This window comes from Carassius carassius, chromosome 44 (genome assembly GCF_963082965.1).
Source record: "Carassius carassius chromosome 44, fCarCar2.1, whole genome shotgun sequence".
Classification (NCBI taxonomy): domain Eukaryota; kingdom Metazoa; phylum Chordata; class Actinopteri; order Cypriniformes; family Cyprinidae; genus Carassius; species Carassius carassius.
In genome coordinates, this window is record NC_081798.1 from 3,059,136 (window position 1) to 3,086,746 (window position 27,611).

The following is a 27,611-nucleotide window of genomic DNA, read 5'->3' on the forward strand; positions in this document are numbered from 1 at the left end:
CATGCGATGGAAACATTGGATTGAAATGATGTTTCTAAAAAAAGCTACAAAAATATCTGAATTGTTCTGCTAATCTTATTTTTCCCCTTTTGATTTATTATTATTTTTATATCTTGTTTTAATAAAAATGTTCAAATATATGATTTCCCCTTCTTTTTCTTGTTTTTTTTTTTTTTTTATCACAAAGAAAAATTATTCTCTTGTGATATTTGCAAACAGCCCAACATTATTAATGAACAATTTAAATTAGGGCTAATAGTGTTATACAGCCTACAGTTAACATTTAAATGAAATAGTCTAAGTAATTATGTGCAAAGTGTTTTATTCTTTAAAAAGACCTAAAAGAAGCACTTTATAAGCATGATTGGTTTTCATGCGAAATTACCAAAGCATCAATACATCCAATTAAAAATAAATAGATAAATAAAATACAACAACAAAAGAGGTTTTTGTTATTATTTTGTATCGTTATTTTTATATTTTCTGCTTTATATTTTAAATCTAGTTTAAGTAACTTTGTTGTGTTTTTTAAATTAGTTTTAAAAAATATCTATAGTTTTTATTAATTTGTATTCCAGCTTGAATTTTATTATATCAAGTTAAACAATTAAAATTTTTTGTCTTGGAAACTTGCTGAAATAAAATACGTTTTTATAATTTATATATATATATATATATATATATATATATATGTGTGTGTGTGTGTGTTTTGTCAATTTTTTTGCAAATTTTTGATTTTAACATGGCAATTTGTAGCATATAACAGCATCACATTGCCAATAGGCGGAGCACTAGTCAAGCAGTCCAAGAGTGAAATTGTTCATGTAGAAAAAAAAAGTTTAATTTATTTAAATTGTTTACTTATTTGCTTGTATTGTTTGCTGTAAAATAAATGCAAATCTGAAAATAAATACTGGTCCTCATAAAACTAATTTCTGAGTGTGGTCTATACTCTGTGTTTTTGTGTTTTGCACCATTTTCAATTTAACAGCATAGTATTATGCAATATAAAAAAACACATAACAAATATTTCTTGACAGCCGTTTTATTTTCAGAGACAGGTTTTTCTCACATACAACAACATAACAGTGAGTGTCTTTCGATGTTTTATAAGTAACACATTTGCTTGTTTCTTGTCACAAACTGTGTATCAGCACTCATTTAAAATTAATTGTCTGCATGAGTTTGACTACTGTCTCAGAAAGAGGCATGCTGTGACTTTAGTAAATCTGGTGTGAAGTGCTGGTGGTTTGCTTGATTTGGACTGTTGGTCCACCAGTTGTGATGGTGTGAGAACCACCAGAGCATTGAGATCCACCTGAGATCACGATAGTTGATCCTGAAGGACAAGAGGGAAAGAGTTATTCATGTGTAATGTACAACATACACTGGCTGTCCTACCTTAAAATACAAAGAGAGATTTCAATTACCTGGAATTTGAGTCCTGGAAGAGTAAGAGGAAGAAAAAATGTATTAGTGAAGCATGGACAAGATAATATAACACAATACTCTGCTGATTTTAACTCAGATTAACCTTAAAAGAAAAAACAACAACTTACTTGATGTCCTGATTTTCCAGGAGGTTCCTGTAGGTGCAGATCTCCTGCTCCAGACGTGTCTTGATGTCCAGCAGCAAGGCGTAATCACGTCCCTGTTGCTCAATGCTAGCCCGCATATGACAAAGCTCGGCCTCCAGCATGTTGATTTGGTTCTGGTAGCCTGCTAGCATAGCGCTGTACCTAGCCTCTGTTTCTGCCAGTGAGTTCTCCAGTGCCGCTTTCTGTTTGAGAACATGCACAAAAACATGATAAAGCACCGTTGCCCTGCTTGGTTTGAGTCTAGTCTTATATTTTCCTGCCTCTGGTTCAGATAATCGATTTAATCTTGCCCTACATTCCACTTGTGTCTCACCATGCTGAGCTGAGACTGCATCTCGATCTCCAGACTCTGTAAGGTGTTTCGCAGCTCTGTGACCTGCGATCTGGTCGTTTGTATGGTCTCTGTGCTGATGGCCACCTCTTTGTTCAACCCTGCGGTCTAAACAAAAGACAAAAACACTATATCACTACCCAGGCACTACTACAAGTGACATTCAGAAATATGTGGTTTATTATTAGGTGAAATCTTGATAGCAAAGTAGAATTCAGATTTAGAATGAAGGAGAAAGAAGATGTCTTACCTTGTCTTTGAACCATTCTTCCTGTTCCCTGCGGTGTTTCTGTATGATGTTCTCATAATGTGCACGAATCTCATCCAGAACTCTGTTCAGGTCTTGCTGAGGAGCAGCATCAACCTCTACGTTCACTGTGCCTGTCAGCTGTGACCTCAGTGCAGCCAGCTCCTATAATGCCACAGTGTAATATAATATAATATAATATAATATAATATAATATAATATAATATAATATAATATAATATAATATAATATAATATAATATAATATAATATAATATAATATAATATAATATAATATAATATAATATAATATAATATAATATAATATAATATAATATAATATAATATAATATAATATAATATAATACTCCAAAATTTAGGATTAGTTCTACATAGATGATCTATCAGAAAACCACTACACACCTCCTGGTGGTTCTTCTTCATACATGCCAGCTCTTCCTCCAGACAGTTGATCTGCATCTCCAGGTCGGCCCTTGCCATGTTTGTCTGGTTCAGTAAGTGGCGCAGGTTAGCAACATCGGCCTCCACAGACTGACGCATCACCACCTCATGCTCATATCTGATTGACATAGAGAATCATTATTTAAACACAACCAACCAATCTCATAAATACACACATGCACTACTGTTCAAACGATTGTAACCAGTACAATTTTTTTTACATTTTGCAACACATTTCTTATGCTTACCTTACCTAAAACTGTCATATTGCAATATGTTTTAAAATGCCTATTTCTGCAATGTCAGCGCTGATTTATTTTAGCAACCATTTATTCAGACTTCAGTGTCACATGATCCTTCAGAAATCATTCTTATATGCTTATTTGCTGCTCAATGCTGAAATCAGTTGTGCTGAATATTATATACAGCAATCTGGTTGTATCGAAGTTCACAATATTGCGGTCAACACTATGTAGCTTACTTGATCCTGAAGTCATCGGCAGCCAGTTTAGCATTGTCAATCTGCAGAAGGACGTTGGCATTGTGGATGGTAGCGTTTTTAATCTGAAATGTAAAAAATTGAATACATGAGAACACATAGACTTTTTTAAGCTGCTGTATCCAAAATATAATTTGCACTAGAACGTGCTAGTAATGTTTCATATTTGTTCAGGCATCACTGTACCTTGTCTTTCAGGTCCTTGATGGTGTTCCAGTAGGGGCTGTAGTCTTTTTGGCAGACCGGCCCTTTCTTCTCATAGCACTCACGGATCTGCCTCTCCAGGATGGCATTGGCAGCCTCCAGCGAGCGCACCTTCTCCAGGTAGGACGCCAGACGGTCGTTCAGGTTCTGCATGGTGGCCTTCTCATTCAGCTGGAAGTCATTTACAACACAGCCTCCAGGCATTATGCCAGCTGCATATCCTCCGTAATAACCTCCACCGTATCCTCCACCAAAACCATATCCTCCACCATATCCTCCGGGTCTGTATTGCAGCGAGGAGGAAGAGATGCGGGTGTTTCCACCTAAACCACTTCCATACACGCTGTAGGCTTTCTGTGGAAAGACCATGGAACCACCACAACTCTTGGTGATGATGGACTTTGAGGTCACGGACCTGGGTCCTTTGAAGGACGTAACGCGAACAGAGGACGACATGGTGGATGGATACGGAGATGAGATGAACCAAGAGAGGAAATCGTTGAGAGAGTTGTCCAGACGAGGATGGCACCTTTGAGCCCAGCTCTGACCTCTTATAGAGATGCAGATCCAGGGCGGCTCCAGGACTTTGTGGGTGGGCGAGGGAGGGTAGGGTGTGTGTGGGAGAGTGTATGTGTGTCAGTCCCACCAGTCACCACCAGCGCAGATGAAGCTTAAAGACCAGTGTTCGGGTTCCACCCTGGTGAGGAAGCTGCTAATGAATTTATGTGTTAACCGAATGAACTCATGAGAAGTCCTCACCCTCAAGACTACAATGAAGGGAGTGCAGTAAAATAATTAGGCTTGTGACACACATTGTGTCTATGCAAGTTGTGTGTGTGTGTGTGTGTGTGTTTACGTGCATGTACCAGTGTTATGTGCCAATGAAGGAGATCTCTTCAACAGTACGGTGACGAAAAAGTTGCCTGAGCTGGTCAAACAAGGATGTAGATTTGATAAATTCTCCATTTTCATCATAATAAAGAAGGATTTGGTAGACATGTAACTCCCCGAGGAGATGTGAGATCATCTCCGGCAGTTTCACCTACCTTATACAGGTCACACGGATCAGCTTGCGTAATTGCATGCACAGTTTGGTTATTTTATTTTATTTTATTTATTGTGAATGGTGCATGTGTGCAATATTTTAATATTTATTTAGTATGTAGACCAGTGCTTCCCAAACCTGTCCTAGAGGCCCCCCTGCCCTGCAACTTCTCCCTTATCTAACACACCTGATTCCACTCATCAGCTCGTTAGAGACTGCAGGAACTAAATCTGGTGTGTCTGATTAGGGAGACATACAAAATGTGCAGGGCAGGGGGGCCTCCAGGACAGGTCTGGGAAGCAATGATGTAGACAAAAACATACAAAAGTACAAAAGATTCCACTTTTGTGTGCAAGTTTGTCACAAAGCGTGCATTAAATGTCTAAATTAAATGATTATTTTAAATGATTTAGATGAGTAAAATGTCTATTTTCTTAGTGTACTATCTAATAAAGCTTCTTTATTCTATGTCTGAATTCAGAGTCAGAGAGAGTTGTTTATGTGCACTAGAGGGCACTGTGAGCAGCAGGTTGAGAGCAGTGCGGCGACTGTAATCCTGTTACGTACGGGAACACGGGAGACGGAAGATCCAAGTACAGTGTAGGTTTAATAGGGTTATCCAAAATCAGAGTCAAAACAAGCCGGGGTCGTAATCAAACATTCAATTCAATTCAAGTTTATTTGTATAGCGCTTTTTACTATACAAATCGTTACAAAGCAACTTTACAGAAAATTATGTTTCTACAATATTTAGTAATAGCTTATAAGTGGTGACTGTCAGTTTGTGCATGTATGACAGGATTTGTAGAAAACTTTATACAAGTCGTAGTCAGCCAGATGATGAACATTATTAATATTATTAATAATTAATAATTATTATATAATGCAGTCACACTTGTGGCAATATTTGTTAGTTCTGTTTGTTGATTCAGGGTTAGCATCATCTGAGGTCCTCTGAGGGTCAGCATCATCTCAGGTGTTCTGGATCCAGACTGGAGCTTGTGTAAGGCAAAACATAGAAACAAATAGAGACATCATTAGCATAGCTGCTGTTCCAACAAAGTAAAATTAATTAGTTTAACCCAAGCTAAAAAATAAGAATGCACATTTGATCAGATACAACTATACTCACAATTTAAGATACATTATTCAAATGCTTGGCGAAAGAGATGCGTTTTTAATCTAGATTTAAACAGAGAGAGTGTGTCTGAACCCCAAACATTATCAGGAAGGCTATTCCAGAGTTTGGGAGCCAAATATGAAAAAGCTCTACCTCCTTTAGTGGACTTTGCTATCCTAGGAACTACCAAAAGTCCAGCGTTTTGTGACCTTAGGGAGCGTGATGGGTTGTAGCGTGGTAGAAGGCTAGTTAGGTACACAGGAGCTAAACCATTTAGAGCCTTTTAGGTAAGTAATGATAATTTGTAACTGATACAGAACTTAATAGGTAGCCAGTGAAGAGACTGTAGAATTGGGGTAATATGATCATATTTTCTTGACCTGGTTAGGACTCTAGCTGCTGCATTTTGGACTACCTGTAGCTTGTTTATTGAAGAAGCAGGACAACCACCTAGAAGTGCATTACAATAGTCCAGTCTAGAGGTCATGAATGCATGAACTAGCTTTTCTGCATCAGAAACAGACAACATGTTTCGTAGCTTGGCAATGTTTCTAAGATGGAAGAATGCAGTTTTTGTAACATGGGAAATATGATTTTCAAAAGACAAGTTGCTGTCTAATATAACACCCAGATTTTTGACTGTAGAAGAAGTAACAGTACATCCGTCTAGTTGCAGATTGTAATCTACAAGATTCTGTGTAGTGTTTTTTGGTCCAATAATTAATATCTTTGTCTTATCCGAATTTAATTGGAGAAAATTATTGGTCATCCAATTTTTATCATCAGCATAACAGTGGAAGCTAATGCCGTATTTTCTAATAATATTACCAAGGGGCAACATGTATATTGAAAATAGAAGGGGACCTAGGACAGATCCTTGTGGCACTCCATATTTTACTGATGATAAATGAGATGACTCCCCATTTAAGTAAACAAAATGGTAGCGATCGGACAGGTAGGATCTAAACCATCTTAGAGCCTGCCCTTGAATACCTGTATAGTTTTGTAATCGATCTATGAGTATGTCATGATCTATGGTGTTGAATGCAGCACTAAGATTAAGTAAAACTAGAAATGAGATGCAGCCTTGATCTGACGCAAGAAGCAGGTCATTTGTAATTTTAACAAGTGCAGTTTCTGTGCTATGGTGGGGCCTGAAACCTGACTGAAATTCTTCATACAGATCATTTTTGTGCAGGAAGGTGCTCAATTGAGCAGACACAACTTTTCTAAAATTTTAGACATAAATGGAACATTTGAAATAGGCCTATAACTTGCCAGTTCACTAGGATCTAGTTTTGGTTTCTTAATAAGAGGCTTAACCGCCAGCTTGAATGGTTTTGGGACGTGACCTAAGGATAACGACGAGTTAATAATATTGAGAAGCGGTTCTTCGGCTACAGGTAACAACTCTTTCAGTAATTTAGTGTGTACAGGATCTATTAAACATGCTGTTGGTTTGAATACAGTGATAAGTTTGTTTAGCTCTTCCTGTCCTATATTTGTAAAGCACTGCAGTTTATCTTTGGGTGCGATGGATGAAACTGAAGTGTTAGACGCTGTTGAATCTACATTCGCTATTGTATTTCTAATGTTATCTATTTTATCAGTGAAGAAATTCATAAAGTCATTACTATTTAACGTTGGTGGAATATTTAAATCAGGTGAAGTCTGGTAATTTGTTAATTTAGCCACTGTGCTAAATAAAAACCTTGGATTGTTTTGGTTATTTTCTATGAGTTTGTGGATATGCTCTGCCCTAGCAGTTTTTAGACCCTGTCTATAGCTGGACATACTGTATTTCCATGCAATTCTAAAAACTTCCAAGTTAGTTTTTCTCCATTTGCGTTCAAGACTACGAGTTACTTTCTTGAGAGAGTGAGTATTACTGTTATACCATGGCACAGTACGTTTTTCTCTAACCTTTTTCAATTTGATGGGGGCAACAGCTTCTAATGTATTAGAGAAAATAGTGCCCATGTTGTCAGTCATTTCGTCTAATTCATGTGTATTTTTGGGTACAAATAGCAGTTGAGATAGATCATGCAGGTTATTTGCGAATCTGTCTTTGGTGACTGGAACAATAGTTCTGCCCTGACGGTAACGCTGAGACATATAGTTAATATCAGTGATATGCAGCATGCACGATACAAGGAAATGGTCTGTAATATCATCACATTGAGGTACGATATATATAGCAGTAAGATCGATTCCATGCGATATAATTAAATCTAGTGTATGATTAAAACATCAAATCTAGTGTATGATTAAAACATCAGTCCAAAACAGAAACAAACAAACAAGAACAGGAACAGGAACTCGAAGAATAGGAAGGCGAGGACACTAGGTGACGGAAAGTAAGGACTCCATGCAGACAAACAGAAAAGGACTGGTTAATATAGGGAGGATAATGACTAACAAGTGAAGAAACCTGAGTGCAATTAACAGGAGTGCAATTACTGTGATGAAGGGACAAGGCTAGTGGGAATTGTAGTGCCTACGGTGAGGTGCCTATGGGGAAGTGAGACCACTAGTGGACACCCAGGGAAACAGAGACCAGACCGCGTGACATTACCCCCTCCTCCACGGAGCAGCTACCAGATGCTCCACCCGAACCCAAGAAGAGACCAAGGAATACAGAGACCAGGAGGGAGGTGGAGCTGCGAAGGACCAGGGGGAGGGATGGAGGGCCAGGTAATAGAAGGTAACAGAGACAGGAAGTGCCAAAAAACCAAAAAAAAAACCAAAACAACAACAACAACAAAACACAAGTCCAGGGGAGAACAGAAAGTTCCGTGGCCCAGGGCCGAACAGACAGGGCAGGAATCCAGGGTAGAGCAAGGTGGAATTGGAGCCATGCGATTGAGTCAGAAACCCACCAGAGCGGCGCTGAAGACCACCACATCCGTGCGGTCGAAACCGAAGCCCACCAGGGCGGCGCAGAAGACCACCACAATTGTGCGGTCGAGACAGAAGCCCAACAGGGCGACGCAGAAGACCACCACATGCGTGCAGTCGAGACAGAAGCCCACCAGGGCGGCGCAGAAGACCACCACCACCGTGCAGTCGAGACAGAAGCCCACCAGGGAGGCGCAGAAGACCACCGCAACCGTGCGGTCGAGACAGAAGCCCACCAGGGCGGCGCAGAGGACCACCACATCCGTGCGGTCGAGACAGAAGCCCACCAGGGCGGCGCAGAGGACCACCACATCCGTGCGGTCGAGACAGAAGCCCACCAGGGCGGCGCAGAAGACCCCCAACTGCCGTGCAGTCTAGACAGGAGCTCACCAGGGCGGCACCGAGGACCACCACAGTGGGATCGATGATACATGAGAGCAAGTCTGGATAGGCAAGTCTGAAACAGAGAACATGAACAAGTTAAGGGTGGCCTCCGTGGCCACGACAGGATCAGTCGAGCGCTCAGAGAGTTCGGCTGAGACGTGGAGAGGCTCTGGTAGTTCAGCAGAGACGTGGAGAGGCTTTGGTAGTTCCTCAGAGACGTGGAGAAGCTCTGGTAGTTCCGCAGAGTTTAGACTGGATTCAGGAAAATCAATGGTGACTTGACTTTGCTCATGAAGATCATTGGTGACTTGACTCTGCTCATGAGGATCATTGGTGACCTGACTCTGCTCATGAAGATCATTGGTGACCTGACTCTGCTCATGAAGATCAATGGTGACTTGCATTTGCTCATGAAGATCAATGATGACTTGACTCTGTCCTTGAAGATCACCAGTGACTTGACTTGACTCCTGAGGTCTAACTGTGGTAGTGCTTAACTCATGAGTGTCAACGGTGACTTGACCTGACTCTGGAGTGTCAACGGTGACTCAACCTGACTCTGGAGTGTCAACGGTGACTTGACCTGACTCTGGAGTGTCAACAGGAACCTGACTCAACTCTGGAGGGTCAACGGGAACCTGACTCGACTCTGGAGGGTCAACGGGAACCTGACTCGACACTGGAGGGTCAACGGGAACCTGACTCAACTCTGGAGGGTCAACAGGAACCTGACTCGACTCTGGAGGGTCAACGGGAACCTGACTCGACACTGGAGGGTCAACGGGAACCTGACTCAACTCTGGAGGGTCAACGGGAACCTGACTCGACTCTGGAGGGTCAACGGGAACCTGACTCGACTCTGGAGGGTCAACGGGAACCTGACTCGACTCTGGAGGGTCAACGGGAACCTGACTCGACTCTGGAGGGTCAACGGGAACCTGACTCGACTCTGGAGGGTCAACGGGAACCTGACTCGACTCTGGAGGGTCAACGAGAACCTGACTCGACTCTGAAGGGTCAACGTGAACCTGACTCGACTCTGGAGGGTCAACGGGAACCTGACTCGACTCTGGAGGGTCAACTGTGGCTGTCATCCCGTGTAGAGGGGCTGGACAAGCGGCCATCTTGGGCAGTGGCACTGGCCAGGCGGCCACCTTGGACAGTGGCGCTGGGCCGGTGGCCACCTTGTGCTGTTGCGCTGGGCTGGCGGCCATCTTGCGCGGTGGCACTGGGCTGGCGGTCCTACTGTCTGTAGACCCCCGGTCTAGAGTCGGCCATCCCACCGAGAGAGACAGGTATGGCTGAGTCATCCCACCGAGATCGATGCTGTAGGTAACTGGTGAACCCCCAAAAGTCCAGTATCTCCAGCCCCTTCATCTCCCACCCAGGCAAAGGGTCATCCAGGCTGTCATTGAATAGGTCCTTCAGGGCCTCATCATTATACCCCATTGCCACTGCCATTGTCCAGAACATTTGCGCCAAGCACCACACCTCACTCCCCTTTTGACGGAGAGTGGTTAGGTTGGAAAGTCTCCCCATCCGCTCCTCTATGGTGGCTGGGGAACATATACGAAATCCCACACCGCTGGATCTTGGCATGATCACATACGGGAACACAGGAGACGGAAGATCCAAGTGCAGTGTAGGTTTAATTGGGTTATCCAAAATCAGAGTCAAAGACTAGGAACGCGAGGACACTAGGTGACGGAAAGTAAGGACTCCATGCAGACAAACAGAAAAGGACTGGTTAATATAGGGAGGATAATGACTAACAAGTGAAGACACCTGAGTGCAATTAACAGGAGTGCAATTACTGTGATGAAGGGACAAGGCTATTGGGAATTGTAGTGCCTACGGTGAGGTGCCTATGGGGAAGTGAGACAACTAGGTCTAGAGACCAGACCGCGTGACAAATCCAAGCTACTAGGAGGCTGAGGCTGGTGGATCGCTTGAGCTCAGGGCTTATGGGCTGCAGTGTACTGTGTAGAGAAGTTGAAAGCCCCGTGTCGATCAGTAGCGGGATTGCACCTGTGAATAGACACTGCAGCGCAAACTGAGCGAGACCCAGACTTTTTATAATTTCATAAAAAAAAAATGACAAAAACGTTAGTGACAAAAATGTTAATAAAAATTATCCCATTTAATAAATCACCAATCACCGGGGGCAGCTGTGGCCTAATGGTAAGAGAGTTGGACTTGTAACCCAAAGGTTGCAGGTTTGAGTCTCGGTGTTGGCAGGAGTTGTTGGTGGAGGGCGTGAATGAAATGTGCTCTCCCCCAGCCTCAATACCCATGGCTGAAGTGCCCTTAAGCAAGGCACTGAACGCCAAGTGGCTCCCTGGGTTCTGGATATATAGCTGCCCACTGCTCCGTGTGTGTGTTCACGGTGTGTTCACTTCTCACTGCTGTGTGTGTGTATGCACTTGGATGGGTTAAATGCAGAGCACCACTTCCAATTATGGGTTACCATAATTGGCAAATGTCACGTCTTCCACTTTCTTTAATCTCCATACAGCTGCTTTTGGTTTTGACTAATTTTTGAAGTTTGAATAATTGAAGGATAAAAGAAACTCAGATACTTTGATCTCCTGAGAAACAAACAATACAAACCTGCACAGGCATCTTCGAGACACCCCACAGAGTGGAGGTGCAGAAAACGCCTCTCTCACATAATGTTATCAGTTCCTTTTCATCCCCTTCCTCACACACACTCCCTCCACTTGGTTAACTCAGAATGGTCAATAGTATAATGTTCTACATGAATGCAAGTAATATTTTCAGTCATGTTTGATATCATTTGAATTGTCTCAGGGCGAGTGGAACAATGGTCACAATCTTACAAAAGTAGACCCAGGGACCTCCATGTAAATTACCTTCTGTTCCCTTTGAGCTGTAAACCACCTAAGTTAGGGACCCGAATTAATGCAAATTCCAATTGTTAGTTCCTGTCTCCATCTCAGGGGATGTTTGTTTTGGTTTTCCCGTGGAACTGTGCTACTTCTGTTACTGTGGGTTGAAGCAACCCCACTAATGTAATATAAATATGATTTTTACCAGGGAACCCCTCTCAAAACGTAATTGGGCTAGTTTTGAGTAGAAATTGGGTGGGTTTTGTTGTGAAAACCCAGCAATACTGCATCACACACACACACACACAAGTCTGGTGAGTGAGAACAAGATCAATAGTCATAGTACTCAACTGTCAAGGTTATTTTATTCACAAAAAATTGTATGAAGTAATTATTTCTCTTTAATACAGATCATACAGCGTATTTTTTGATGAGTCTGCTATGTTAGCAATAATAACGTTTCCACGACCACAACAGCTTGAAGTTGTCTAATTAGGCACGGTCTTCCTGCTGCACTTATAGTAGTAGGCTGTATATACTTGTCTTTACAAGTACAATTTTAGCTGTATTATTTGTGTCCCCTTCAAAAATTGCTCTTGAGAAATTTTATGTTTATTGCCAACAACCTCAAATGTACACCCCTGCCTAAGCCATATCCAGTTTGAGTTTCTCCTCTTCTTTTTTTCACAATTTAAAAAATCTAACTTAAACTTTTAAACTTTGTTAAAGTTTAACAGTGCATAGTGCTTAAAGCCACATTAAAATGAAAGCATGCCCAAGATGAACTGCCTTTAACTGAAAAATTAATGTTCCCTGTCAAGGGAACTTCGAACTGCGTCCTCCTTAGGGGACTATGGGGGGAACACCTCGTCGTGACCCGTGTCTGAAGCATACTTTGAAACACGCCAACATGTTGGCCGGCGACAGCCTCTGACGTCACTACCGGCGCGACTATAAATACGCACCCGTAGGACCCATCACTTATCTTGTTCGTCTTCATTGACTGTTCTGTTTGAAGCGTGCATCTGAGAGACGACCACGGTAAGAGTGATCTTTCTTTGTTTATCATGGCATCCACTAGCAAGGCGTTTAAACAGTGCATGCATCCGTGTCGGCGTTATTTGACACCTGATGATGACACACACAGTCTTTGCGTCTCTTGTTTGAGCGAAGAGCACGCGCGCGATGTCCTTGAGGGGGCGATTTGCGTGCATTGTGAGCGTTTTTCTATGAAAAAGCTCCGCTCTCATTTGTCTCTCTTTTCGAGGAAAGAGGGACAGCCATCTGTCTCCCGCGGCTCAGGACCCGCCGCTGTTGAGGCACGGAGGAGAATGAGCTTGTGGGGATCACAGGTGGATCTCGTTGAGGAGTTTAGAGAGGGACTTTCCCTTTCACGCTCTTCGGCGGCAGACGAGAGTGAACTTCAGGAGGAAGATGTGTTGTCATTAACCCTTTCTAATACTTAAGGTAGTGCCCTGCTGGGTTCTACCCAGGAAGAGCAGGAGATGTCTGAGGATGGCGATGAAGCTGAGGCTGAGGCTGAGTCTTCTCAATCCTCCTGCCCTGCGTATGGGGAGCTGTTAGAGGTTATGGATCGTGCCACAGCAAAGTTTGACTTGCCATGGAAACGTACCAGCAAAATAACGCCGAGAGGTCGCCTTGATGAGCGTTATTTATCTGACCATAGCCCTCCAGCCCAGGTGAGCCTTCCATTCTTGCCTGATTTACATGCAGAAGTCGAAAAAGAATGGAAGAGGCCATTTTCTTCTCGCATCCATCGGTTTCAGCATACGAGTTATGCTAACATCGAGGGCATGCGCGAAAATGGCTATGAGAAGATGCCCCCTGTAGAAGAGACGCTGGCTAGCTATCTCTCTGTGGGGGAAACATCCTCTCTTAAATCCCCCTCTTTGCCATCTAAACCCCTCCAGGATACATCCCGCTTTAATGGCAGAGCATACGCAGCAGCATGTCAGGCGGTGGCTTCATTGCACACGATGGCAGTGCTTCAGGCCTATCAGGCTGACCTGTTGAAGGACCTGGATAAAGGCGAGGGCCTTTCAGGTGACCAGGTGGCCGAGCTGCACCGCACCACAGACCTCTCTCTCCATGCTACCAAACAGGCCGCCTCCGCCATGGGTAGGTCTATGGCTGCCATGGTAGTAACAAAGAGACATCTGTGGGTAAACCTGGCAGACATCGGGAAGAAAGAAAGGGGCTTTCTTCTCGATGCTCCGATCTCGCCTTCTGAGCTTTTCGGTACCTCCGTCGAGACGGTGTTCGAGAAGTTCAGGGAGGCAAGGGCGTGCTCAGCTGCCTTTAAATCCTTCATTCCACGAAGATCCAGGTCTGAGCCCGAACAACATAGGGGTCCTGGCCCGTCTCGTTCTGAGGATCAAAGACGGGCACAGAAGGCTAGTGTTGCGGCTCGCGCTCCTCCCCCACCTGTGGGCAGGGGCAAGAGGAATCGTGGGTCATGAGGAGGTAAGCAGGACCTGAGTAATGTGATTCAGACGAGGCAGCGATACCTAGGTAGCTACTCATTCCCTTTGTATGTTTTTAACTTCTGCTCTTATCCTCCCTTGCCTAATTCCCCTGTAACCACCAGCTCTCCACCTGATCGAGGTTAGGTGGAAAAAATTTCTATCATAACAGTCTCATATGCTGGACTTATGATGTTTTTGGTTGGTTCTATATTCATAATAACCACCTTACTGATGGTCCGGACTATAAGGAGGCACCCCGTGAGCGGGGTTCCAGTACAGGAGGGTGGGTGAGTATGTAACCCTTTTTCTGTATATACTTATGGGTTAAATTGCTGGTGGTTATGTGTCTACTAACATTCTATGAGTCTTTTTTACAGTGCTCAGTCATGGCACCTACTAAACACCCGTCAGCACCGACCTTCCGGCCTCGTGCTCTGGTATTAGGTGGCCGAGATCACGGGCTTCTGCGGGAGCCACGGTAATCGTCAGAACTGGCACAGCACTGCAGGAGATTTCATAAATGTCTGGCCAGGTCACCCTGAGGGGCCTCCTGGCCGCTTATATGCGCTGTCACATCCAGCGGGCAGGTGGAGGTGGTAGTTACAGAATTCTTCCTGTATATACTGCCTCAGGTGATGCTCCCCTCGCCAGAGGTTTGTAAAATTAGAGCTTGCTTCTCCCATGCGGTTCAGCGCCTCTGTAATGCTTAGGAACCTCTAAGTACACACGCTACGCTCTGTGTACTTCTTAAAGTGGTAAGTGTGCACACAAGTCTCTGTACACTTTTCTGAAATCCTGTATGGTAAGGGTTACGCACTCAGCTTCATTCCCTTTTCGAGATGGTTAGTCCTTGGTCCCTTTGGCTCCATTCAGCCGGAGTGCATTTGTTTATACACTTCAAGCATTGCTTCCCTCAACGTGAAGGGATATTGGGGCGGTTCTCACGGTAGTTTAACAGCGGTCCCCTTTCCAGAAAGGGTCACGTGTGAGTACGCTACTCTGAATTCAGAGTTTTCCTCTCATATGAGACTGCGTTCTCTGTTTTTCACCAAACCTCCACCATTAGTTCCACAGATCGAGTTGATATTCTCAAAACATATTTTTGAGATACATCATTCCATCTGTGAGCTGCTCATTCAGAGTGCCACGAGAACCCCTCCCTAGAACAGTATTTAAAAAATCCATGCTATGGTAAGTGTGCACGTGAATTCTTTGCGCACTTTCTGAAATCCACACTGTGGTAAGTTCGCACGCTAATGCTCTGCTTTCTTTCTAAAAATCCTTTATGGTAAGGGCTTCGCTCGGTTGCTTCGTGCCCTTTCTTGAGTTGGTGAAAAGCCCCGTTCATCTTGGGCGCCACTCCATTTATGTGTCTTTGAATACCTATCTTAACAGGGTATGGCTACCAGGGATCTGTTGAGACAGCTCCTTCAGCAAACTTGTGCGAGAGCAAGCGGTAGCCCCTGTGTGACAGGCAAGACCTTGTATAAATACTGGTTTCTTAGCCATATCCCTTTAAAGGAATCCTTCCTGATTCCAAGCCTTTAAGCTCTACCCCGGGCCGAGGCCCTAACAAATAACTGGCTATGCAGCTTAGGCCTTTGGCCGTAAGGGATAATGTCACAAACAGCCGTCTAAACGTCCCAGGGGCAACTCCCATGGAAATGGTAGAGTTGGTACTTAGTGTTTGCCATGTTCTGGCTTGCACTTCCCTCAGCATGGCGGCGTGGGTATACTGTTCCCCATAGTGTCCCCTAAAGAGGACGCAGTTCGAAGTTCCCTTGACAGGGAACGTCTCAGGTTACGAATGTAACCATGGTTCCCTGAGAGGGAACGAGACACTGCGTCCTCTAGCTCCCTGCCATGCTTCGGACGCAAGCTTCACGAAGAAGATAAGTGACGGGTCCTACGGGCGCGTATTTATAGTCGCGCCGGTAGTGACGTCAGAGGCTGTCGCCGGCCAACATGTTGGCGTGTTTCAAAGTATGCTTCAGACACGGGTCACGACGAGGTGTTCCCCCCATAGTGTCCCCTAAAGAGGACGCAGTGTCTCGTTCCCTCTCAGGGAACCATGGTTACATTCGTAACCTGAGACGTTTACTATTGTCCTTTTGCATTATTGACACACTATTTTCCTATTTAATACTGTAAAGCTGCTTTGACACAATCTAGTTTCAGCCTCAGACGCCTTCCCACAGACCGTTGGCTGAACGTCTGATGCTTATGGCACACAAAATTGGAAACACTTCAGGAGTGTCGAAGTCATCATCGGATTGGTTGAATTGTGCAGGATTTCCACGAGACATGTGTGTCACGTTCTTTAATGTTCTTCCTGGAAACAAAGATACCATGGCGCCAAACCCCCTTTTTTCAAAAGTATGTAAAATATTTAAAGTTTGCAGCACAGAATCTTTAAAATATGTCAAAGAGTTTTACTCACTGCTCTGCTATTGTGGAAACATTTCCACACCTCGAAAGGCGACGATGAACGAAACGAACTGTGATTGGTTGTTTGACATATCGGTCAAACGATCTCATGGGCGGGCCTTGGCCAATGAAAGATGCCATAGATTACAGACCTTCAGACTAGAAAACATGAAGGATTTTCTAGAAGCAAGGATAAAATAACATTTTGTGTGCCCATCCTAACAAAACAATACAGTACTTTATTCACTAAAATAAGTTTAATCTAACCATTTCCAAAAACTCGCTCACTCTGCCATTATTTAATAGATTAAATGCACTAGAATTATATTTAATAGTACATGGAGACACGTTTTTAATTAAAATATTAATTAATTCACTTTAAATGCACATTATATACTTAAGTGGACAGCAATCTACAATATCCATGATTAAGCAGGTCTCTTTTCTCGCTGCATGAGAATCAACATTCAACATTAAAGTGAGATACATTGTTTCCTGTGATTGTGATCCCTGTATAAATGCATTATGCCATACAAGTTAGTGTGGCAGAAATAATTTCCATTGAGATACATGTAACAGATAGCCTAGCTCTCTCCAGGCATTATAAACTGAAACAGAATCACTGAAAACTATTTCTGGACAGGTCTTTTTAGGTTTTCAGAAGATTTCATTATATTAGAAACAATTTAACAATATCACAGAACACACTGAGCAATACAACACTGCACTACTGCCAGTTTTTGGTAAAAATGCCGTTCCACACCCAATCAACAACCTCTGATTGCAGCAACTTGTTCTGAAACTGTACCACAATTTTATTTGTGATTCATAGCATTCCCTGAAGTCAACAGGACTGGAACCATTCTAAAAACAAATGGCAAAATCTTAGCTCATCTCATCAGTCAGCATCTGAACAAAAATAATGCCACGATTGTCTGCCAATGAGTCTGCTTTCATGTAGAGACACAGTTGAGAGTTCATTTTGTGCTATTTTCTCTCTACATTTAACTAAGTATTTTGTTCTTGTCTCTTTATGAAGATTACTGATCATTACATGACCTGTTACATCATGCAAATCACGTAAGCGTAGAACAAATGTGTCCTTAATCTTCACAAATTAAGGCAAGATACATGGAATTACAAGCCAATAGCACTTTCATTCATCCAAAAAAAGTGTTTGTACTGTACATATATTTCTCCGTTTATCTTCTGCACACATTCCCTCTATATATAGACTAAATTTTCTTTTTACACAATTGCAATTGTTTGTGAAGGTCAAAGGTGTTTACTGATAAAGGGGAAGTCAATAGCTAGCCAGCTGCTGACCTTCCCTTCACCGCTTTTGTGATGGATCTGTTGCCAAGCAACATATACACTATTGTTGTGAGGCTGTTACGGAAGGAACCCAGGAATAATACTGGGAAGACTGAAACTCAGTTTATTTCCCTCATAGCCTGTTTTCTAGTGATTACTGTAAATTAGTGTTTTCAAGTAATGGCACCACATTACAATCTAAATATTATATCAGGATGTAATATGAACTTCGAACTTCATATTGTTTTGCATTTTGACATAGACACCAGTCCATTTTATACTATAGTGTTCAGATGAAGAAAAACAATGTAAAAGTAATTCACAAAAGCAGCTTTATTGTCAGAGACAGGTTTTATCACACACAAATAAGAGTGTCATTTGTTTATCTTTTAGTTACACTTGTTCTCAGTATGCATTCAAAACCACATGTATGTGTGTTGTCTCATAAAGCAGTGTGATGTGCATTTAGCATTTAGAAGGTATGCTGTGTCTTGTGGATTGTTGTTGTTGTTGGTCCACCTTGGCTGATGGTGACAGTTCCACCTGAAGCAGACAGAGAGAGAGAGAATCAGTAATGCAAAAACACTTTACAGCATTCACTGAAATACCTGCAACAGACAAATCCACTGCAGTATGCAAAGAAAGACTTTAATTACCTGGTATTTGAGTCCTGAATAAAGGAAAAGAAAAGATGCATTAGTAAAATCATTCCAGAATAATGTCACATGAACATTGCACCACTGCTTTTGACAAACAATAACTCTGATAAATGCAGGGTTGCCAACTCTCACGCATCTGGCGTGACACTCACGCTTTCAGCATCAATCTCACGCTAAAGTCCTAGCGTGAGTGTCACAAGAGAGTTGGCAACCCTGTAAATGAAAGAAACCGACTTACTCCTAATTTTCCAGGAGGCTCCTGTAGGTGGCGATCTCCTGCTCCAGGCGGCTCTTGATGTCCAACAATAAGGCATAATCACGTCCCTGTTGCTCAATGCTAGCCCGCATATGACTAAGCTCGGCCTCCAGCGTGTCGATTTGGTTCTGGTAGCCTGCTAGCATAGCGCTGTACCTAGCCTCTGTGTCTGCCAGTGAGTTCTCCAGTGCCGCTTTCTGTGTGAGTAATGAGAACATGCAGAAATAGGTCACTATGTATGAAACATATTTCTTTTTGTGAAAATCAAATGGATTGGATGAATGATGAGTGAACTGTCATTCTTTACACAGAGTGAAAGTCCACAAACAGAGCCTTCAGATCTCAAGACAGTTATAATAGTTTTTTTTTTTAAATGTACCTGACCTACTTCCTGGGATTTGGAGGGCTTTATTAAATAATGCATTCTGGGCATATCTCACACTCGCCCTCTTTTCTATCTGTTTCTTGTACATCTTTCAGTATACTTCCCTGACCTCTTAAGTAATGTTTTTTCTGAACTTTGGTTCAGATAATGTAATCTCCCGCTCTACCCCTTAAACTTCCTGCTTTCCTCTTGTGTCTCACCATGCTGAGTTGAGACTGTAGCTCGATCTCCAGACTCTGTAAGGTGTGTCGTAGATCTGTGATCTGTGTCTTGGTTGTTTGTATGGTCTCTGTGCTGATGGACACTTCTTTGTTCAACACTGTCGTCTAAAAGAAACAGAAACGCACACAATATGAACTCAAGTACTGTATATCATAAGCTAAACTGTATTTTTATTTGACTTCAGAGTCACTAGTACTGGAATAGGTTGTTTATTATTCAGTGAAATCAGGGCTTTTGATAGCAGATCAAGTCTTACCTTGTCTTTAAACCAAACTTCCTGTTCCCTGCTGTGTTTCTGTATGATGTTCTCGTAATGAGCACGAATCTCCTCCAGAACTCTGTTCAGGTCTTGCTGAGGAGCAGCATCAACCTCTACGTTCACTTTACCTGTCAGCTGTGACCTCAGTGCAGCCAAGTCCTGTAAAGCCACAAGGCTTCAGCATCAGGTCTATGATTAGCATCACAAGTTCAAAAAAACACTACATGCAAGTTACTACAAACTTCCTGGTGGTTCTTCTTCATAAACGCCAGCTCATCCTGCAGATTCTCAATCTGCATCTCCAGGTCGGTCTTTGTCAGGGTTGTCTTGTCCACCAAGTAGCGCAGGTTAGCAACGTCGTCCTCCACAGTCTGACGCATCACCAATTCGTGCTCGTATCTGATGGATGGAGAAGCAGGATGAGGAATAAACCCACCAATCATGTATTAAACGTGTTATTTTAAGATGCCAAAGAGAATTTACTTTATCCTGAAGTCATCGGCAGCCAGTTTAGAGTTGTCGAACTGCAGGAGGATGCTGGCATTGTTGATGGTAGCATTTTTAATCTGTAAAGAAAATATGCAGTTTTTAAAGCATAAATTCATTATAGAGTTGCAGTGTGGGATGCCAAATGTTTTGGACATTTGAATCGTTTATATGATAATGCAGAATGCATTGGGTTGCAAGCATTCTCTATTACCTGAACTGTATTATTACACTAACAATTTGTTAATCATGTGGCATATTCATTCAGGCATCACTGTACCTTGTCCTTCAGGTCATTGATGGTGTTCCAGTAGGGGCTGTAGTCTCTCTGTGCGATCGGCCCCTTCTTCTCATAGTACTCACGGATCTGCCTCTCCAAAGTGGCATTGGCAGCCTCCAGCGAGCGCACCTTCTCCAGGTAGGATGCCAGACGGTCATTCAGGTTCTGCATGGTGGCCTTCTCATTCAGCCTGACCAAGTCACTGTCGCCTCCAACAAAGTTTCCAGCGCCGTATCCTCCTCTGTGTCCTCCACCAAAACCGTATCCTCCACCATATCCTCCACCACCACCAACTCTGTAGGAAGAGATGCGGGTGGTTCCTCCCAGACTACCTCCATAGACGCTGTAGGCTTTCTGCGGAGAGGCCATCGAACTACCCCGAGTCTTGGTGATAATGGACTTTGAGGTCACAGTCCTGGGAACTGAACTGGTTGATGAGTGAACATAGACCGACATGATGGATGGATGCAGAGATGTGAAGAATGCAGAGAGGGCAATACAGGAAACTGCTAGAGTTTTCCTGAAGAGGAGTGGTGTCTTCAAGCTCATCTCGGTCCTCTTATAGAGATGAAGCTAGAGGGCGGGACCTGAATTTTGTGGACGGGAGGGGCGAAGGAGTGGGCCAGACCCTTCTGCAACCACCAGCTGAGACTCAAGGACCAGAGTAGAGCCCTGCGCAGGACTGTTTTCTTAAACCTGCACCCGTCCGCTCCCGCTGAATGTATGACCAGGTCCGCCCAATCCCCCAACCTATGTGTTCCACTCCCGCCCGCACCCGCAATGTTTGTGTTCCACTCCCGCAGACTTTATCTCAGAGCTTGTGAAAAATGTACACAAATAGGTACTCAGACTAAATATTTGTTCAAGTTAACATCTAGAATAACAGATTTTAAACATGATTTAATATAAATAATATGAAGAAACCGTTGCTAAACCAAAGCACCACACATGACAAAAACATTGGGTATTTTTTTTATTAATGTTATAAAACGTTAACCGTTCGCGGCTCCTCAGTTTTTAAACTCAGGCTAGGCATACTGCATACATGCACCAAATGATTTAGTAGGAAATAACCTTACATTAAATAAATAAACACAGAGAACTTTGAAAATACGCTAGATATAATTTTAACAAAATAAATAAAACAAAATAGAATGCTTTTTAAAAAATCTCACTGATTTCACATTCACAATAGCTTGCTTAACAGGCAATTGCAAAAAAGAAAATTAATAATACTAATATATATATGTGAGTGTGTGTGTGTGTTTGTGTGTGTGTATATATATATATATATATATATTTGTGTGTGTGTGTGTGTATATATGTATATGTGTGTATATATATATCTAAATCCCCGGACAGGGGCCAGTGATTTGGAGTCTGTATTCTCTTGGCTAGGGGTGGGCGATATGATAAAAATATAACAATTCTTTTTTTTTCTTTTTTTTTCTTTTTTTGAAATGACATGATTTTATCACGATTCTTTGTCATGTTGATTTTTCGATTTTGCAAGCTGTTTGAGCATCACGGCCAAACTAATTTCCCTATTATAAAGCCTTTTAAAGTAACAAAATCTGAAAAAGTATTGCGGATATTTAGGTCAAAGTGCATAGGTTAAAATAAAAATAAAAATGTTTTTATTTCATCTTTGTTATTAAAAAATTAGAACAAAGATACACATTACAAATACAGATATTATAAAAATAAAATAAAGTGTTTTATTTTCATGTAAAAAAGGTTTGTTTAGCAGGAGCATTAAAAACATTTTATAAACAAATATAAAAATAAAACACTATATAGCTACATGGATTCCTATTAAAGGAACTGTATTTAAGTTTTTCAGTCAAGAGTATTGAGTGATTTTATTCTGTGTGTTTGGAGTTTTATTAACATTAAAGGAGTAATTCACCCCAAAATTAAAATAGTGTTTTATTTTTTATACCTTCATGTACTCACTCAAAAGTTGTTTAACACCTGAATGAGTTGCCTTCTTCTGCTAAACATAAACTATTTTGAAGAATGTGTAAGTGAAGTGAAGAAGTGAAGTGACATTCGGCCAAGTATGGTGACCCATACTCAGAATTTGTGCTCTGCATTTAACCCATCCGAAGTGCACACACACAGAGCAGTGAACACACACACACACTGTGAACACACACCCGGAGCAGTGGGCAGCCATTTATGCTGCGGCGCCCGGGGAGCAGTTGGGGGTTCGATGCCTTGCTCAAGGGCACCTCAGTCGTGGTATTGAGGGCGGTGAGAGAACTGTACATGCACTCCCCCCACCCACAATTCCTGCCGGCCCGGGACTCAAACCCACAACCCTTCGATTGGGAGTCCGATTCTCTAACCACCAGGCCACGACTTCCCCTGTAAAATCAAACAGTTGTTGGTCCACAGTGACATCCATAGTATTTTTTGTTTCCTACTATCAAAGTCAATGTGGACCAGCAACTGTTCGGTTACACAGATTCTTTAAAATAAACAATGACAGAAATTTAAAATTAGGGTGAACTATCCCTTAAATTAACACAGCAGCATGTAGCCTGTCCCTTTAAGATGCATCTGATATACAGATTTACTTTTTACTTTTTTAGACATATCCAACTGAGTCTATACATAAACCGTGTGTGTTTTGACAGTAGTAGCACAAAAAATAACTTGGTTCAGTAATCAGGTACAGTTTTCGTGCCGCGCTTTGATTGTGCTCAGAAAAACCGCACGCCAGAAAAGCACACAAATTAAACGTTTAAATAACCAGTAAGGCTTTAAAGCAGATGCAAAAAAAAAATAATTATTTTGTGAATAATTGCAGTGTTCCGTGTGAATAACTCTACTGCTGGAATAACACTGATGTTAATGTATTTCACAGTATATTGTTTTGGTGGCGCCAAAACCACAGCTGATAGAATGTGCGCTGCAGCACAATACAATGATATTTCTTCAAAAGCAGATCGTGGAAACATTTTCATTGTTCACAATCAAAAATCTTCATATCCTTCCCTCTGCAGAAATTGCGGACCGAGGGCAGACCCGACTGCAAGGGCACTTTAGTGTCGGACCTCAAAGGGGCAGGGGCTCGAGATCCAACCCAATATATATATACATATAACGTAGAGACTAGTCATAGACTACTTAACAAACAAATGAATTTGATCACAGGGCCTTATTGCTTTGCTTACTCCATATTACTATGAAGGAAAAGTATATTGCTGTCTATAACTGCGGTCCCAAACTTGTGCGTCTTTCTTTCAAGATCCACCCATACACACTGAATGCCCTCTCTGATGGCGCACTAGATGCGGGAATGCTCAAAAAAATTAAATGTGTGAATTTTGAGAGGACAGGAAATCCTGCAGGAGCCCAAACTCAATGCAGCCCTCTTGACCAGAGTTCAGTTTCCACCCTGAAACGGCAAAAGAATGTCTCTGTGTCTTTATAAACGATTGCAATGTCCTCACCCTTGAGAATTCAATGAAGGGAGTGCAACAAGATTGCGGACACTTTGAGACAAACACACACTCACACACACATACATGTGTTTATATGTGTGGCAGTTTTCCCTTTCTTTGTCAGTCTCTTTGAAATTGAAAGAAGACACTACACAAGTAATGTGAGGATACGGAATAGTTTTAAATAAGTGAACATAAACCTTGTTCACAACCAAACATCAGAGTTACACAGAGTTCAAATGTTTTTTCTCAGTGTGCAGATGTTAGAAAGAAAGTCTTCATTTAAAACCATGAGAACACTTGCACCGTGTTTCTGTTTGCACATAAAGTGCTTCACTAACCAGTAAGAGTGTCCATTGTATAGAAAAAATCTTTAAGAAATCTATTTTAAAACATGTCCCAAGTTAATTGCACTTTTTTAAATTAAATAATAATAATAATAATAATAATCAAAGAATATTGTTTTCTAGTGATTACTGTAAATTAGTGTTTTCAAAAAGTCTTAATATTATATCAGGATGTAATATGAACTCCAAATTTCATATTGTTTTGCATTTTGACATAGACACCAGTCCATTTTATACTATAGTGTTCAGATGAAGAAAAACAATGTAAAAGTAATTCACAAAAGTAGCTTTATTGTCAGAGACAGGTTTTATCACACACAAATAAGAGTATCATCTGTTTATCTTTCAGTTACACTTGTTCTCAGTATGCATTCAAAACCACATGTATGTGTGCTGTTTCATAAAGCAGTGTGATGTGCATTTAGCATTTAGAAGGTATGCTGTGTCTTGTGGATTGTTGTTGTTGTTGTTCCACCTTGGCTGATGGTGACAGTTCCACCTGAAGCAGACAGAGAGAGAGAGAATCAGTAATGCAAAAACACTTTACAGCATTCACTGCAATACCTGCAACAGACAAATCCACTGCAGTATGCAAAGAAAGACTTTAATTACCTGGTATTTGAGTCCTGAATAAAGGAAAAGAAAAGATGCATTAGTAAAATCATTCCAGAATAATGTAATATGAACCATGCACCACTGCTTTTGACAAACAATAAAATAACTCTGATAAATGAGAGAAACTGACTTACTTGATGTCCTGATTTTCCAGGAGGCTCCTGTAGGTGGCGATCTCCTGCTCCAGGCGGCTCTTGATGTCCAACAATAAGGCATAATCACGTCCCTGTTGCTCAATGCTAGCCCGCATATGACTAAGCTCGGCCTCCAGCGTGTCGATTTGGTTCTGGTAGCCTGCTAGCATAGCGCTGTACCTAGCCTCTGTGTCTGCCAGTGAGTTCTCCAGTGCCGCTTTCTGTGTGAGTAATGAGAACATGCAGAAATAGGTCACTATGTATGAAACATATATTTTTGTAAAAATCAAATGGATTGGATGAATGATGAGTGAACTGTCATTCTTTACACGGAGTGAAAAAGTCCACAAACGGAGCCTTTAGATCTCAAGACATCCCAAGTTATAAATGGCTTTTTTCATTCCTTTCACTGTACCTCACCTATGGGATGTGGAGGGCTTTATTAAATAATGCATTCTGGGCATATCTCACACTCGCCCTCTTTTCTATCTGTTTCTTGTACATCTTTCAGTATACTTCCCTGACCTCTTAAGTAATGTTTTTTCTGAACTTTGGTTCAGATAATGTAATCTCCCGCTCTACCCCTTAAACTTCCTGCTTTCCACTTGTATCTCACCATGCTGAGTTGAGACTGTAGCTCGATCTCCAGACTCTGTAAGGTGCGTCGTAGATCTGTGATCTGTGTCTTGGTTGTTTGTATGGTCTCTGTGCTGATGGACACTTCTTTGTTCAACACTGTCGTCTAAAAGAAACAGAAACGCACACAATATGAACTCAAGTACTGTATATCATAAGCTAAACTGTATTTTTATTTGACTTCCGAGTCACTAGTACTGGAATAGGTTGTTTATTATTCAGTGAAATCAGGGCTTTTGATAGCAGATCAAGTCTTACCTTGTCTTTAAACCAGTCTTCCTGTTCCCTGCGGTGTTTCTGTATGATGTTCTCGTAATGAGCACGAATCTCCTCCAGAACTCTGTTCAGGTCTTGCTGAGGAGCAGCATCAACCTCTACGTTCACTGTGCCTGTCAGCTGTGACCTCAGTGCAGCCAAGTCCTGTAAACCCACAAGGCTTCAGCATCAGGTCTCTGATTAGATTCACAAGTAAAAAAAAAAAAAAAACACTACATGCAAGTTACTACAAACCTCCTGGTGGTTCTTCTTCATAAACGCCAGCTCATCCTGCAGATTCTCGATCTGCATCTCCAGGTCAGCCTTTGTTAGGGTTGTCTGGTCCAACAAGCGGCGCAGGTTAGCAATGTCGGCCTCCACAGTCTGACGCATTACCAATTCGTGCTCGTATCTGATTGATGGAGAAGCAGGATGAGGAATAAACCCACCAATCATGTATGAAATGTGTTATTTTAAGATGCCAAAGAGAACTTACTTTATCCTGAAGTCATCAGCAGCCAATTTAGAGTTGTCGATCTGCAGGAGGATGCTGGCATTGTTGATGGTAGCATTTTTAATCTGTAAAGAAAATATGCAGTTTTTAAAGCATGAATTCATTACAGAACTGCAGTGTTGCATGCCAAATGTTTCGGACATTGGAATCTTTTATATGATAATGCAGAATGCATTGGGTTGCAAGCATTCTCTATTACCTGAACTGTATTATTACACTAACAATTTGTTAATCATGTGGCATATTCATTCAGGCATCACTGTACCTTATCCTTCAGGTCATTGATGGTGTTCCAGTAGGGGCTGTAGTCTCTCTGTGCGATCGGCCCCTTCTTCTCATAGTACTCACGGATCTGCCTCTCCAAAGTGGCATTGGCAGCCTCCAGCGAGCGCACCTTCTCCAGGTAGGATGCCAGACGGTCGTTCAGGTTCTGCATGGTGGCCTTCTCATTCAGCCTGACCAAGTCACTGTCGCCTCCAACAAAGTTTCCAGCGCCGTATCCTCCTCTGTGTCCTCCACCAAAACCGTATCCTCCACCATATCCTCCACCACCACCAACTCTGTAGGAAGAGATGCGGGTGGTTCCTCCCAGACTACCTCCATAGACGCTGTAGGCTTTCTGCGGAGAGGCCATCGAACTACCCCGAGTCTTGGTGATAATGGACTTTGAGGTCACAGTCCTGGGAACTGAACTGGTTGACGAATGAACATAGACCGACATGATGGATGGATGCAGAGATGAGAAGAATGCAGAGAGGGCAATACAGGAAACTGCTAGAGTTGTCCTGAAGAGGAGTGGTGCCTTCAAGCTCATCTCGGTCCTCTTATAGAGATGAAGCTAGAGGGCGGGACCTGAATTTTGTGGACGGGAGGGGCGAAGGAGTGTTTGTGTGGGCCAGACCCTTCTGCAACCTCCAGCTGAGACTCAAGGACCAGAGTTCAGTTTCCACCCTAAAACTGCAAAGGAATGTCTCTGCGTCTTTATAAACGATTGCAATGTCCTCACCCTTGAGAATTCAATGAAGGGAGTGCAACAAAATTGCGGACACTTTGAGACAAACACACACTCACACACACATACATGTGTTTATATGTGTGGCAGTTTTCCCTTTCTTTGTCAGTCTCTTTGAAATTAAACAAAGACACTAAACAAGTAATGTGAGGATACGGAATAGTTTTAAATAAGTGAACATAAACCTTGTTCACAACCAAACATCAGAGTTACAGAGAGTTCAAATGTTTTTTCTC

General features: G+C 42.2%; 2 protein-coding genes across 9 annotated transcripts; both read right to left on the bottom strand.

The window, feature by feature from the left end:
* Positions 1 to 1,555: 1,555 nt before the first annotated feature.
* On the bottom strand, positions 1,556 to 21,057 carry LOC132126513 (keratin, type I cytoskeletal 15-like). 6 transcript variants are annotated; one of them, XR_009427405.1, is made up of 8 exons: positions 20,411 to 20,956; positions 20,128 to 20,210; positions 19,887 to 20,043; positions 19,642 to 19,803; positions 19,364 to 19,489; positions 18,720 to 18,975; positions 18,520 to 18,658; positions 18,179 to 18,387 (listed from the first exon to the last, which is right to left on the bottom strand). XR_009427405.1 is itself a non-coding variant. In XM_059537789.1 (8 exons), exons 1-6 carry the CDS (start codon positions 20,864 to 20,866, stop codon positions 18,763 to 18,765), a joined length of 1,197 nt encoding a protein of 398 aa, XP_059393772.1. In that variant the 5' UTR covers positions 20,867 to 20,956; the 3' UTR covers positions 18,179 to 18,387; positions 18,520 to 18,533; positions 18,761 to 18,762. The 6 variants fall into 6 exon arrangements, 3 of the variants coding, with proteins under 3 accessions (XP_059393770.1, XP_059393772.1, XP_059393771.1); XR_009427403.1 differs by having other exon boundaries at positions 18,179 to 18,406; XR_009427404.1 differs by having other exon boundaries at positions 18,179 to 18,471; positions 18,511 to 18,658.
* LOC132126511 (keratin, type I cytoskeletal 15-like) lies at positions 18,179 to 27,261 on the bottom strand. 3 transcript variants are annotated; one of them, XM_059537783.1, is made up of 8 exons: positions 26,629 to 27,255; positions 26,346 to 26,428; positions 26,105 to 26,261; positions 25,853 to 26,014; positions 25,575 to 25,700; positions 24,959 to 25,179; positions 24,822 to 24,835; positions 24,481 to 24,708 (listed from the first exon to the last, which is right to left on the bottom strand). In XM_059537783.1, the coding sequence occupies exons 1-8, from the start codon at positions 27,175 to 27,177 to the stop codon at positions 24,638 to 24,640; spliced, it is 1,383 nt and encodes a 460-aa protein (XP_059393766.1). In that variant the 5' UTR covers positions 27,178 to 27,255; the 3' UTR covers positions 24,481 to 24,637. The 3 variants fall into 3 exon arrangements, with proteins under 3 accessions (XP_059393768.1, XP_059393766.1, XP_059393767.1); XM_059537785.1 differs by lacking the exons at positions 24,481 to 24,708; positions 24,822 to 24,835 and adding an exon at positions 18,179 to 18,387 and having other exon boundaries at positions 24,951 to 25,179; positions 26,629 to 27,261; XM_059537784.1 differs by lacking the exon at positions 24,822 to 24,835 and having other exon boundaries at positions 24,481 to 24,689; positions 24,951 to 25,179; positions 26,629 to 27,260.
* Between the last annotated feature and the right edge of the window lie 350 nt (positions 27,262 to 27,611).